At 31.0% G+C, this 12,694-nt stretch overlaps 1 protein-coding gene across 1 annotated transcript; it reads right to left on the bottom strand.

The window, feature by feature from the left end:
- Positions 1–11,134: 11,134 nt before the first annotated feature.
- LOC18045236 (aspartic proteinase CDR1) lies at positions 11,135–12,558 on the bottom strand. Its single transcript, XM_006437292.2, has one exon. The coding sequence runs from the start codon at positions 12,552–12,554 to the stop codon at positions 11,286–11,288; it is 1,269 nt and encodes a 422-aa protein (XP_006437355.1). The 5' UTR covers positions 12,555–12,558; the 3' UTR covers positions 11,135–11,285.
- Between the last annotated feature and the right edge of the window lie 136 nt (positions 12,559–12,694).

Raw genomic sequence — 12,694 nt, 5'->3', positions numbered from 1 at the left:
CCCAATATCAACGAGAACAAGATCATATCCCGGAGTACATATGCAAACCCCAAAACACAACGTTGCTGTTCCCACAAAAAAATTTCAAATCCTAATTTCAATGTACAAATCTCCAAGATTTATGGAAATAACATAAAGTACACAGACACCAAATGCGTATGGGAAAAATCTCAGAGTTAACGAAGAAACCCAAGTTTCAATTAATGTACCAATATCCAATTGTTATAAGAAATAACTCGGAGTACAAACCCTAAATATGTACGGGAAAAAAAAACCGGAGTTAGTTTTTGAGAGAAAGAAATTAATTATAAATAAGATGATGTGTGAATTTTACAGAGAGATTGAAAATTTAAATCCTAGAGTGAGAATGTGTGTGTTCAGAGAGATTATGCGGATGAATATCAACCATTAGATTGTAAGCATTTAAAATCTCATGGAAACTTTTTAACTACCGGTTGAAAAAATTCCAAATTACAGTAATTAAATTAGTCGCAGCCGTTCATGAAATATAATGTTGGAGACACAGGGATGTCCGGTCCGGGCGGACCGTAGCTTAGGCCCCTAATATGAATGGTTGTCTCTTCTTTTAAGATTAACAATAATACTCATCAAGAAACCAAAATCCATAGTGACCCTTAATTTGTGAACTTCAGCTAGCTTGCACAGTCACATGCTTCCAAAGAATTTTCCGGATTTTAAGCTTAAAAGAAAAAAAAAAAAAAAAGGAGACGACAAGTATATTGGAGAAACATCATTATCACATTAAATAGTGTAAAACGGGGTCGTGTGACATTCAATTATTCAAAAAGTCTTTTAGCTCATATTTTGATTGAATTGCTGTTGACGAAGACTTTAAAATTATTTTTAGTATTGTGGTGTTGGGCTGTTGTAGTTCATCACTAAAATTTTTAACACTACTAAAAATTGGGAGATTCTCAATTTTCTCTTTACTCTAATTAATATATATCACTTATTTCCTACCATTTTTATAATAGTTAATAATCCTCCGGATAGTATAATTTTACAATAGTGTCCTTATTTTCAAATATACTTTTATTCATATTTATTATAAATTAAATAAATCATATTAATGAAAATTAAAATTAAGTATTAAAAAAACTATGTTTTGATGTAAACAAAAAATTAATTATATTTTTTTGAACTTTTTATTTTATAAAATATTTTCTTATAATAAATACATAACAAAATTATTATAAAATGATAAAAAAATATTATAATAAAAATATTATAAAATAAATAATAACACATTTTTCTTGTACTTTCTACATTTAATTTTAAAATATTGTGAAATATATATTATAAGAAAATGTCTAAAAAATAAAAAAGAACAAAAAATAGTTTATTATTAATTTTTTTATTCGCATCAAAACATAGATTTCTTATTTTTAATGCTTGATTTTTTTTATCTTAATTTCCATTCATAAGATATTTAATTTATATTAAATATGAATCAAAATATATTTGAAAATAAGGATAATATTGTAAAATTATTCTTTTAGGGGGTGATTGACTATTATAAAGACAGCAGAAGGTAAATGATAGATATTGATTATAGTAGGGAAAAATTAGCAGTCAAGCAGAAAATTATTTTCCCAGTTGTTTTAAAGATTTTAATCTTTTTCTCTAAACTTCCAATTTAAGAGGCATTTTTTTTATCTAATTATTAGAATTTTATTATATTAAAATATCCATAAAATTGAATTCTAGGTTTTCTAATGGATTGATGGTAATTGAAAATTTTTATACATCAATAAACAAACTAATTCATTATATTATTTTCACATGCTATGATTTTGTTTTATTTTAGGTGACAACTCAAATGTTACTGTATGTTATATTATATATAGCATAGCACGAACCTTCATTCATATGCAAGAGAATTTGAAAAGATCATCCCAACATTTAATGTCCATGCAAAATTTCAAATGAAACTAACTAAATTTCCAACAGAATGCACACAAATTGTTAGTTCTCTCTCTCACCCCTTCTCTCCCTCTCTCCAACTTTTACTGCAAATGAATATCTCAACTTGGAATCCAACAATAACAAATCTTATCATTTTTGTATTCTTTAATAATAAATCCTAGCAAGCCCTTGCAGGGCTAGCTCCTTACTTTTTATGAGGCCTCCTTACTATCACCAACCTCAACACTCAAAAGGAATATATAAGAGCTCAAAGTTTAATTAATTTTTAATTTTAAATATAAAAAATCAACATGGCGTAAGAAATTTCAAAAAATAAAAGGAGTCAATAAGTATCTTTTTTACTTCCTTTAGAACTATTATTTCAAGAAACTATTCTTTTTTTTTTTAATTTCAAAAGTGAACCAAAAAATGTAATAATTTTCCTTATAAAGAAGAGCAGAAGAAATTTTGTAATGTTAAAAAAATAAGATTTTTTTAAAATAGATAAATAATTTAATTTTTTCTTAGAGAAACTACTAATAAATTAAGGATTAGACAATATTATTAATTATAGCTCTTTAACATTAAGATTATTAAATATAAAATTTGTATAAAGCTTCTTAATTGTAAGATAATTATCAATTAAAGAGAACCTAAAAAATAGGCTTTCGTCTTATAAGTAATTTAAGAGTATACTAAGGAACTAAAAAATATGAGTTTTCTTAATATATCGGGTCTAGATGATCACAATGAGGCCATCCCTAACATATGGAGCCTTAGGCGATCACTTATTTCATAAATACTTATTGTCACACTTAAGCCCAATTAATGATGTAATATGTAATAGCGGCAATCTTACTTCAATTTGTATGAATATATAAGGCTGTGATGTCATGATAAAAACAAGCAGGTTTTATAAATTTTGTGCGTTACTTTCAATTTTTAACTTACCTGAGTTAAACCTAAACTTGGCCGACAGAATAAGATGGTTCCAAGATTTTTCCATCAGAAAAGGGAAGAGGAGGGGGGAAAAAACAGGGATAGAAAAACAACAAATGAACATGGGGTTGTCCGTTAGGGTGGGCAAATTCGGATTCGGATTGTTCGGTTTGGTAAAAAATTCATCCGATTGTAATCCGAATTCAAAACGGATCCGAATCCGATCTGAACATATTCGGATATGTTCGAATCGGATTTGGATTGAATGAATAATTCGGATTAATTCTTCGGATCAGTAATACCATAATGAAATTGGATTCAGATGATCTCAAATAAATCAGATGAATTCAGATCGTTTTCGAGTTGCAGTACAAAATTGAAATCACAAAAATAAGAAAAATGCAGCAAACTAGCAAATGGAGCAAATAAGAAAAAATGCAGCAAACTAGCAAATGGAGAAAGACGGACAAAACTTGAAAGTCAAGAGACCCAAATCTCTGTAACTTTTTGAAAGTCAAAGTATCTATTCTTATTCCTCTACAACTCACAAGCTTTGATGGATCCGACTCCATTGGAAACCCTTGCAATAAACAAATAAATGCAGCGGCTGGGTTTGGGACTTCAACTTTTGCTTGCGGCTTCAGCTGGAAGCGTAGCAACGTCTCTGATTCTTTGGCTGGGTTTGTGCGGCTGCCGACTACAAATGCTTCTTTGATTCTTTGGATGGGTTTGCGCAGCTGCAACCTGCAAGTGCTTCTTCCATTCTTTGGCTGGTTTTGTGCGACTGCAAGGGCTTCTTCGATTCTTTCTAGTTTGGGATTTTAAGGATTTAGTTTGGGGCTGCCGTTCAACTATTATTTTTTATTTATAATTCAATTATTTAGTTTTTCTAATTGCAAAGCGCAATCCGATCGGATTGATCCGGATCCGAACCAATCCGAATCAAATCCGATCGGATTGCAAAGTTTTTATCCGATCGGATTTGGAGGTTAATCCGAATCCGATGCCACCCCTTTGGCAGCCAAAAGTCCTTAGGTTGCCATGATAGATTATATTGCGCAAAGCTACAGGCCTGCCGTTTGTCGAACCATTTGAGAAAGATCTATGCCATACGTAGCCGAGTATTCACAAGTTTCTTCCGTTGAGCAGGAAGTTCTCTCATAAGCAGTGCATTGCCTTGAGTCACAAGAAAGATCTTTGTAAGTTGAGGACTGTTCAGGATCAAAGAACAGAGCTGCTTGCTTGTAACACTCAGTGAAGGCTTGCACTGAGTCCATATAAGATCACTTCCAGTATCAGCAATGGCTAAAATCTCAACAGGCGGAGTTCCTATTGATATATTCATCATATACTCGCCAAGGGATGAGATTATGTCAGCTTGGGCAGTGTTTGCTGTGATAATAACTGGATCAAAATGACTGACACGATTAACAGACCGTTTCAAGGCCTTTGTGACTCGTTGGTGGTGAGTTTCATCAGGATTGTAAAAGGGAGATTTAGGCGAGTCACGACTGATTAGATCAAGGCTAAAGCCTCCCTTAGAATCTGTTATGGAGACAGTAGACAGACAAAGAATTAAGAATGAAATTGCTAAAGCATTAACAGTTGCCATGACTAATTATAAGATGTTAATTTGTAACTAAAAAGAGTACTTTTTTGGGTGTTTATATAGGAGGAAATGGAGTTAAAGATGAATTAGAAATAAGAAATTGAGAAAGGGAAAATAAGGAAGGTTCAACGTATATAATCTAGTTTCCTTATATACAATGATTTTCTTAAAAATTAACAACTCATGATTTCCATTATTGCATGGATTTTGTAGCATTTGTTGGCTGTATAATCTTCAAGTGAATCATGAAAGAATGTAATTTAGAGATGCACGAAAAAATATTAACGTTGCAATTTTCAAAGGTCAAAGGCCGGATACAAATACAATTTACACACATCTTTTCATTTCTTTGTACGGAACTAATTAAAACAATCTGATCGTCATAATTATTAATAAGGGACCAAATACATTCCGTATTATTATTAAATCATGTTTTTAGCAAAATTTTTAAACAAGTACATGTCTTCGACTCAAATGCTGAAAATGTTGTTTGCAAAAATCGTTGCAAGTTGGGAACATTAAATTCGCAATCTTTAATTAATAGTATAAGGTAATGGTAATATCAAAGATGATGTGGGATGGTTGTGTATTTCGAGTGAAGTATCTTTCGGAGGGCACAACTTAGGCTATAGGTGTCCGTTTTTAGCGTATAATATACTATTTCGAAGTTTGGCTTTCTATCCCGTGGAGAAGCCAGAAATTCTGATTCTTTCCTAGTCATTTTTCATTTTTAAAGAATTTTCTTTTTTTTAATTCTTTTTAGGATTTTATCTTTTTCTTTTTCTAAATATCGGATTTTAACACCGTTTGTTTTGCTTTTCTTAGTTCAATTATGAGAATTTTATTATAAAATAATATTTTGAATTTATCTATTTTATTAAATTCTCGATATTTAGGGTTATATATATATAAAGGGGTCCAAAATCCTAATTTTTTAAATTCAGGCTTACTCAATCAAACTTTGTTATTCAAAAATTTGTGTTTCGTCTATCTTTCAGCCCTTTACGTTTCCGTTTCATCAAAAGGTTTCTTGAGAGTATGGGGATTTTGATTGTTTTAGTTATTATTTAGTTATTTTTTCCTTAAATTCATGCTGGTAATGCCCAGGAATATGTCCAGGGAAATCAATCAAGAAATTCTTTAACATAAGTATGAGGTGAGTTTCTAACTGTAGTAAATACTCGCTAACGAATATTATTTTGTATTTGGAAATGTACATATTTAGAATCCGTTTATTGTCACGATATATATATGAACGAAGAGCACCCGCATCAATTTTCATAAGTGTTTGTAAGGAGGAAAAAAAAATGTCCAATTGTTTAAGTGGCTGTGTATTGTGTAGGTGTAATAAGCTTTATATTTAGAGAATATAAGAGTTTAATATTATTTATATTTCTTTTATGATGAGCTCTATTTGAACCCATCATAATACTCAATAGATCTATTATTAAAATTTGAAATTTCATCTTTTACTATATACTCAATATATCCTTATCATCTTTATAATTATTAGCGGATTCTAGCTCTAATATTTATTTTGTCTTAATCATGGTTTTATTACCAAATCCTTCATTATTGGCTTGTTCCAGTTTTGTTTTTTTGTTTTTTCCTTAAATGAAAATCTATCTCATTTGAAACTCCATTAATTTCTTTTTTAACGCCAAGTGTATTGTTGTTTAATTTATATCAATGACAATAAAGTATTATAAATCTTACTACAAATCAAATTCAAAACAAATTTGCAATCTTTTGATCTTTATAGGAGATCATTTTCAAATTCACTTCTTTTTTAGTGGAAACCTAATTGTTAAAGTTTCATATAGTGCATTGCATCATACATAATGTATGCAATAAAAACTAAGAAACAAAGCTAATTAATTGAAAGGAAGCCTAGATTAAGAGAAGTTTTACAAAATATAAGAATAAATATTAAAGATTAAAAATCCATCATCTGGTTGAAAAACAATTGCAGAAAGATTAAAAATCCATCATCAGGTTGAAAAACAATTGTAGAGAGGGAAAACAGAGACAAAAGGTTGTAAAACACGTTAAAGAGACAAAAGGATATATATGTAACAAAAATATCTATTAAAATTAGGTTCAGGGAGTATTTGGATGGATTTTCTTTCTTTTGATGTAACTGTGACCAAAAAGGGGTTTTATTTGCATTGTAAGTGGAGGTGTTAATAGCAGCACTATTTTTATATTTGACAACAGAATACACATTAACACTATATATAGTGGAACCTCAATAAATTAATACTTGATAAATTAATAACATTGATTAAATAATAGTTTTCGCCAACCCAGACGTGGGCCCAACTTAGTAAATTAATAATTCAATAAATTTATTAAACAATAATTGTTGTAGAAAAATAAGAAATCTTATTTTTCTATAGGACTCAACTAAACATAAATTAATAATTAACCAATTTGGAATTAAACACATATGATATGTTTAAGATTTTCTTTGTTGTACTAGCATAATGATTTATGCATTCCATTGGTTATTGTTATTTCTCTACAACTTTTAGAAGAGAAGCCAGTGTTGTATTCTATGTGATAGGTTAAGAGAAACAAGAGAAAAATTGACTTAATATATTGTCTCAAAAAAGTCTTCTTTGATGTGTTATCATCTAATTGTGATGCAACCATGCAATCTAGCAAAAGAATTATCAAGTCATTGATTTACTCAATTAAAATCAAACTAGAATCATATTATACAGCTTGATAGAATCTCTATATTCTTTAATTACACTACAACAAAAACAGTGTATGATAGCATCTGAAAAATGCTACCAAATTAAAGTGAATGGTAGCATTTTGAACAATGCTAAGTTAGCCGGTGTAACTAAAAGTATTACACATTAGTAGCATTTTTTACATGCCACAAATTATGATACATAGCATTGAATTAGTGCAATGCAATTAGCTTTTGTCGCTTTAGGTGAATGCTATCATTGTTCAAAGAGAGCATTTAGAAAACGCTACCAAATCGTGTACAGTTCCCTTGCAATTGTCTAACATAACTTTTATTAAATGCTACAAAAACATTAACATCATGCTATCATAGCATTTCAATGCCCTTCATTCAATTCATTAATTCAATAAATAATTTTAGTCATTCTATTGATGAAAAAGAAATTATTCTTCATTCAATTCATTAATTCAATACATCATTTTAGTCATTCTATTGATGAAAAAGAAATTATACATTGTTCGTTGATAAAATAAAAATACTTAAACATCCATAATCATATATCATACTTCTATACTTTCTAGTGACCTTTAAAAAAGTATTAAATACTATCTTCAATTTGTTCTCACTCTTCAATACATTTTTGCAGAATATCCTTGATCACCTGCATTATGAATTTAAAAATAAATAAGAATTTTATTCTGTTAATAAAAAAGAAACAAAATAATGCTTTCTTAACAAACTTTTCCCATATAAGTAAATTAGAAAAATTAAGGTGTACTTAACTTCAAATCACGCTTACATTCATCCAAACCATTCAACTGTGACATGCAATCCATAAATGCAAGGTCATTAAGGATATAATAAGTATATGGCAAAAGGATAAAAATAGCAATACCTAATACGAAATGAAAATCAAATGTTGCAATAAATCAACTCAAACATCAATAAAGAAATTCTATAACTATATTTTGTAATTCGCATGGAAGCCATTTTATTTTTCTTCACATTCCATCTACTCAATTAATCTTCTGCAGGAGTTTGTACCTATGTTAGACATCAATTTAAGAATATGAACGAACTACACAAATGCAAGGAGCAATTATGATAACTTATTCATGCCTTTGTACCAATTAAATATCGCCTTCTACAACAATTTTTTCTTTTTTTTTTAGTACTAGTGCATTCAATTTAACCTAAAAGAATTATGTATTGATGCTAATCATATAAACAAAACACGAGGCTATCACGAATTTTGAGAGGCTTTTGAGAACTTTCAGCATTTAGTCCTTTTGTATGGGCACAATCTAAATAATCAAGCAATATGGGCTTATTGATAATCTTGTTTGTGTCTAATGACCAATTTAATAAGTCAAATTCAAGTTTTCTAGCTTAACAAATAAAACCCAAAAACTACCAAGAACAAAAAAATTTAGATTAATTTAAATCTTCATTTAAACAAAGCAAAAAGAAAACCACGAGCATGAGACTAAATTCAGCAAGATAAATCTTCACTTATGGATCGCACTTAAGCATCAATTGGTTGGAAAAATGCAACAATAACCATTACCCTAACCAGACAGAGGGATTGATATTAGTATATAAGAAATAAAATCAACTCAATAAGAGAAGTGACAAAACAACAGAATCAACAGTACAGCCAACAAAAACAACAAAACTGAAATTAGTAAAGGAAAGTCCACAAATAATGAGACATCATAAAGATCTACCTCAACTGAAGTCTTCCCTCCTTTAAAATGCCAATGCAACCCATATATGTTGTAGCTCAAGAGAAAATTCTGGCTGTTAAGAATCTGCAAGTTCTAATTAAATCAGTACATATTCTCAAACTTAGAAACTGCACAGCAGTTGCAGTGCCAAGTTTGTAGACACTACACATCAATCAACTCATTTCTCTCTTTCACAACATCACAATATTGATGCAAAACTTTAGCTATATGCATTGTCTAGTTGGAAACCGACAGAATGATTCTCTTATCACCCTCCCTAAAGAAATACTAAAATGAAAGGTCTAAATTTTAATCTCTATTGCTTTTCCCTTTTTGCATCATCAGGCAATTATATAACAAGTTTGCAATTTATATGGATGATGACGATGATTATCATCATCCTCAATAATCATAATAATAATAATAATTTAGTGAGTACATCGAGTCCCAGATACGTTAAACAGCGTTGAGTTCACGACTTAAAATCATTAAGAAATCATGGGACTTTAAAAGGATCTACATCATAACCCAATTTGTTGAAATATAGCACAAAAATTTCGCACTTAGGCAAGGAAAAAAAAAAGGTATTAAAAAAAATATGGAAAGAAATCTTTCCGATGATTACAGACTACTACAAGCTGTAAACATTAACAGCAAGAAACAACTAAAAGGTTGTTTCAAGCAAGATGAGGCAGGGACAGACAATTAATTAAAGACCAAAAGCATGAACGTAGATTAAATTCTAATAGATGTCCATATACCCAAATTTATAAGATACAATTTTCAGATCCACCTCAGTATTTGCTAACTAAAAAGAAATAATTAAGATGAAAAAACCTATTATGTGAATGATATACAAAATTTCGGATTGTTAAGGCACAAATGAGAATTTTCATGGTCTTTGATATATTACTTCTAAATGTAAGAAAAATAAATGAACCAAACATACAAGAAATTGCTCCAAATAAAATGGAATCAACATAAGAAATCCTATATTGACAATTGAAAACCCTAAATTCGGTAAATTAAATTAAAAAAATTAAAGCTTACATGTAAATATTCATGATAAAGATTTGAGGGAAGACCCAGCAACAACAAGCCTTGAGACAATAAAGAATTAAGGATCAGAACTTTTTGATTTTGAGAGATCTAATTATACTACCACACTTCATAAAAGTCCCTATTACGAACGTGATATTATCTTTATAAATTAATAAATTATTAATTTATCGATATACTAATACTAGCTAAATTAATAGATTTTTCATGGTCCCGAGGTTATAAATTATCGAGGTTTTATTGTATATGGTGTTACAATTAATTAAAAAACTACATTAATACCATATAATTTTATAGTTGTTTCTATAACGATTAGATAAATATCATTTTTCAATGCTTTATATAAAGAAATTATGGGGATTTAATTAGATTTATATTTCTTCTAATATGATGGAAACAAGACACAGGGTTTTATTTGAACTATAGTGGCGTGTTTTAGCGGCGTTCTTTTCATATTTAGCAAAGCAATTAACTGAGGAGTTGGACTATTGGTTATGACCAATGTTTTATGATCTCGGCCCACACAATAACAATAAGATGGTTTAAAGAATTTTTCCTTCTTTGAGGTTAAAGAAAAGCAAAGGGAGATAAAAATTAGGGGGACCGAAAACCAGCAGAGTCAAATGCACATGGTCTTCGGATCGTCGTATGGAAGCATAAAAGGTCTTAAGTTCCCATTGAGGGCAAAATTATTATCGGTGACTGAAGACTTAAGAGTCAAGCACCACACGACAACCCAAAAGCTTTTATATATATTGAAAGAATGGGCTATGGGAATTATAGAAACTGATCAGAATAATTAAATCTTAATTATATACTATTGTTAGCTTATACTTTAGTAATTAATACAAAAGAAAATACAGTGAAGCAGTTAATTATGTCAAACTGTTAGAAAGTGTTGAGTGGAATATATATCGTAGCTGTTGGCGACTGATAGATGATTGTTAATTAATAATGGACCAGATATTGTGTTTTGTGTTGATTTAGTGATTGACGATCTTTTGAGTGACACAGTGACACAAATAACATCAAATATCTTAATTTATGCCTTATTGATTCAAAACCAAACACAGTAAAACCGAGCTAATCCGTTTTTGTGGGGAAAAAAATTTTGGGAAACCAAAAAATAAAAACAAAGTTTCAAAATTTCCCCCCCCCCCCCCCCCCCGGGGGGGCACCCCAGTAATATTGCAAACTACATTTATTTTTTCAGCTCCAGTTGCATTAGAATTTGAAATCGGTCGGTCGGCCGAAGAAAGTGGCTTCAAAGTCACTCGACAAAACTCCAGTAGAGTGGAGACTATCACTTAAGCTTCCCAATTAATTACTGCTTGGTGCAATCTGTCGGTTTAAATGACACAGTTTGTTGTTCTATGTCATAGCCGACCAAAAAGTTGGTCTGCATTATATTACCATAAATTGGCACGCTATTGGTACCTGTAAAAACAGAACACACAATATCCTCCGAGACCTTCACAAAAAAGTTGGAAGGACTCAATTTCACATCTGCACCTCTGAAATGTATTGTAACTTCAGGAACTTGAGATAGTGAATTAAAACTGTAGCAAAGTTCAAGTGATCCTGTAGGGTCTGCAACAGGTTGTGCCTCAATCATACTAGACATTACTGACAACAAGTTTGAGTTATAACCTTGTGGTAATAAGGTAAGTGTTGTACCAGAATCGATTATAATGTCTGGAGTCGATACTCCTAGTCTTTGGTTTCCTACACTGATTGCATCAATTGTGAGAACATAAAAGGTTTTGGCTTTAGTCAAGGGAGTAGAAACCACTCCTGGACCTGAAACAATTCCATTGGTGCCAAAATTGATTTTGGTTGAGCTAACTGGAACCAAACAATAGGAGAATTTACCAGCAATTGTAGTTCGCATTTGAGAAATAAGTGAAATATCGCCGCCTCCAAGGCCAACAATTCCGGTTGTTTTTGAATTAAACAAGCCATTATTGTATGTTCCGCAACCAAAGGTTATTCCAGGCAGAGCCACGGCCTGTCCTGTTGTTGAACCCAAAGTAACAGTTTCGGTAGCAAGATTGCCATTTGAGAAGGATCCATCTCCATAAGAGACCGAGTATTGACAATTTACCCCAGAGCAAGATTTTTGGTTAAGAGATGCACATTGGCTTGACGAGCATGGAAGAGATTTGTAAGTAGATGACATTTTAGGATCAAAAAGTGGAGAGTCCTGCATGTAACATTGTGATGGTGGGCAAGGCTCGCACTGCGTCCATATGAGGTCACTTCCTGTATCAGCAACAGCTAGTCTTTCAGTAGGGGGAGTACCAATTGATATACGTATGAGATAGTTCGCGTTATTGGGTATTATATCAGCTTGGGAAGCTTTTGATGAAGATATTGATGAGTTCTGATTAAAGTGATTGAGACGATTGAGAGAACGAGTCAAAGCATTTCTCAATCGTTGGTAGGGAGTTTCACTGGAGTTGTAAAAGGGAGACTTGGGAGAGTCACGGTGGATTAGCTCAACACTGAAACCTCCAGTTTGAGCTTCTATAGGAGAGACGACATAAAAACAAAGAAAGAAGAGAATGAATACACAACTCAAGAAGGTCGCCATAATCAAAGCTGTGAGTGAGATAATAAGAAAGTGGCAACGAGTCTATGCTTATATAGAGGAGGACACGGAGAGATAATTTGAAAAATTTAATTAATTTGAATAGAAGACCAAAAATTAAAAAAAAGGAAAGAAAATGCTTC

This window comes from Citrus clementina, unplaced genomic scaffold (assembly GCF_000493195.1).
Source record: "Citrus clementina cultivar Clemenules unplaced genomic scaffold, Citrus_clementina_v1.0 scaffold_4, whole genome shotgun sequence".
Taxonomy (NCBI): domain Eukaryota; kingdom Viridiplantae; phylum Streptophyta; class Magnoliopsida; order Sapindales; family Rutaceae; genus Citrus; species Citrus x clementina.
This window is presented reverse-complemented; position numbering and strand designations above follow the sequence as displayed.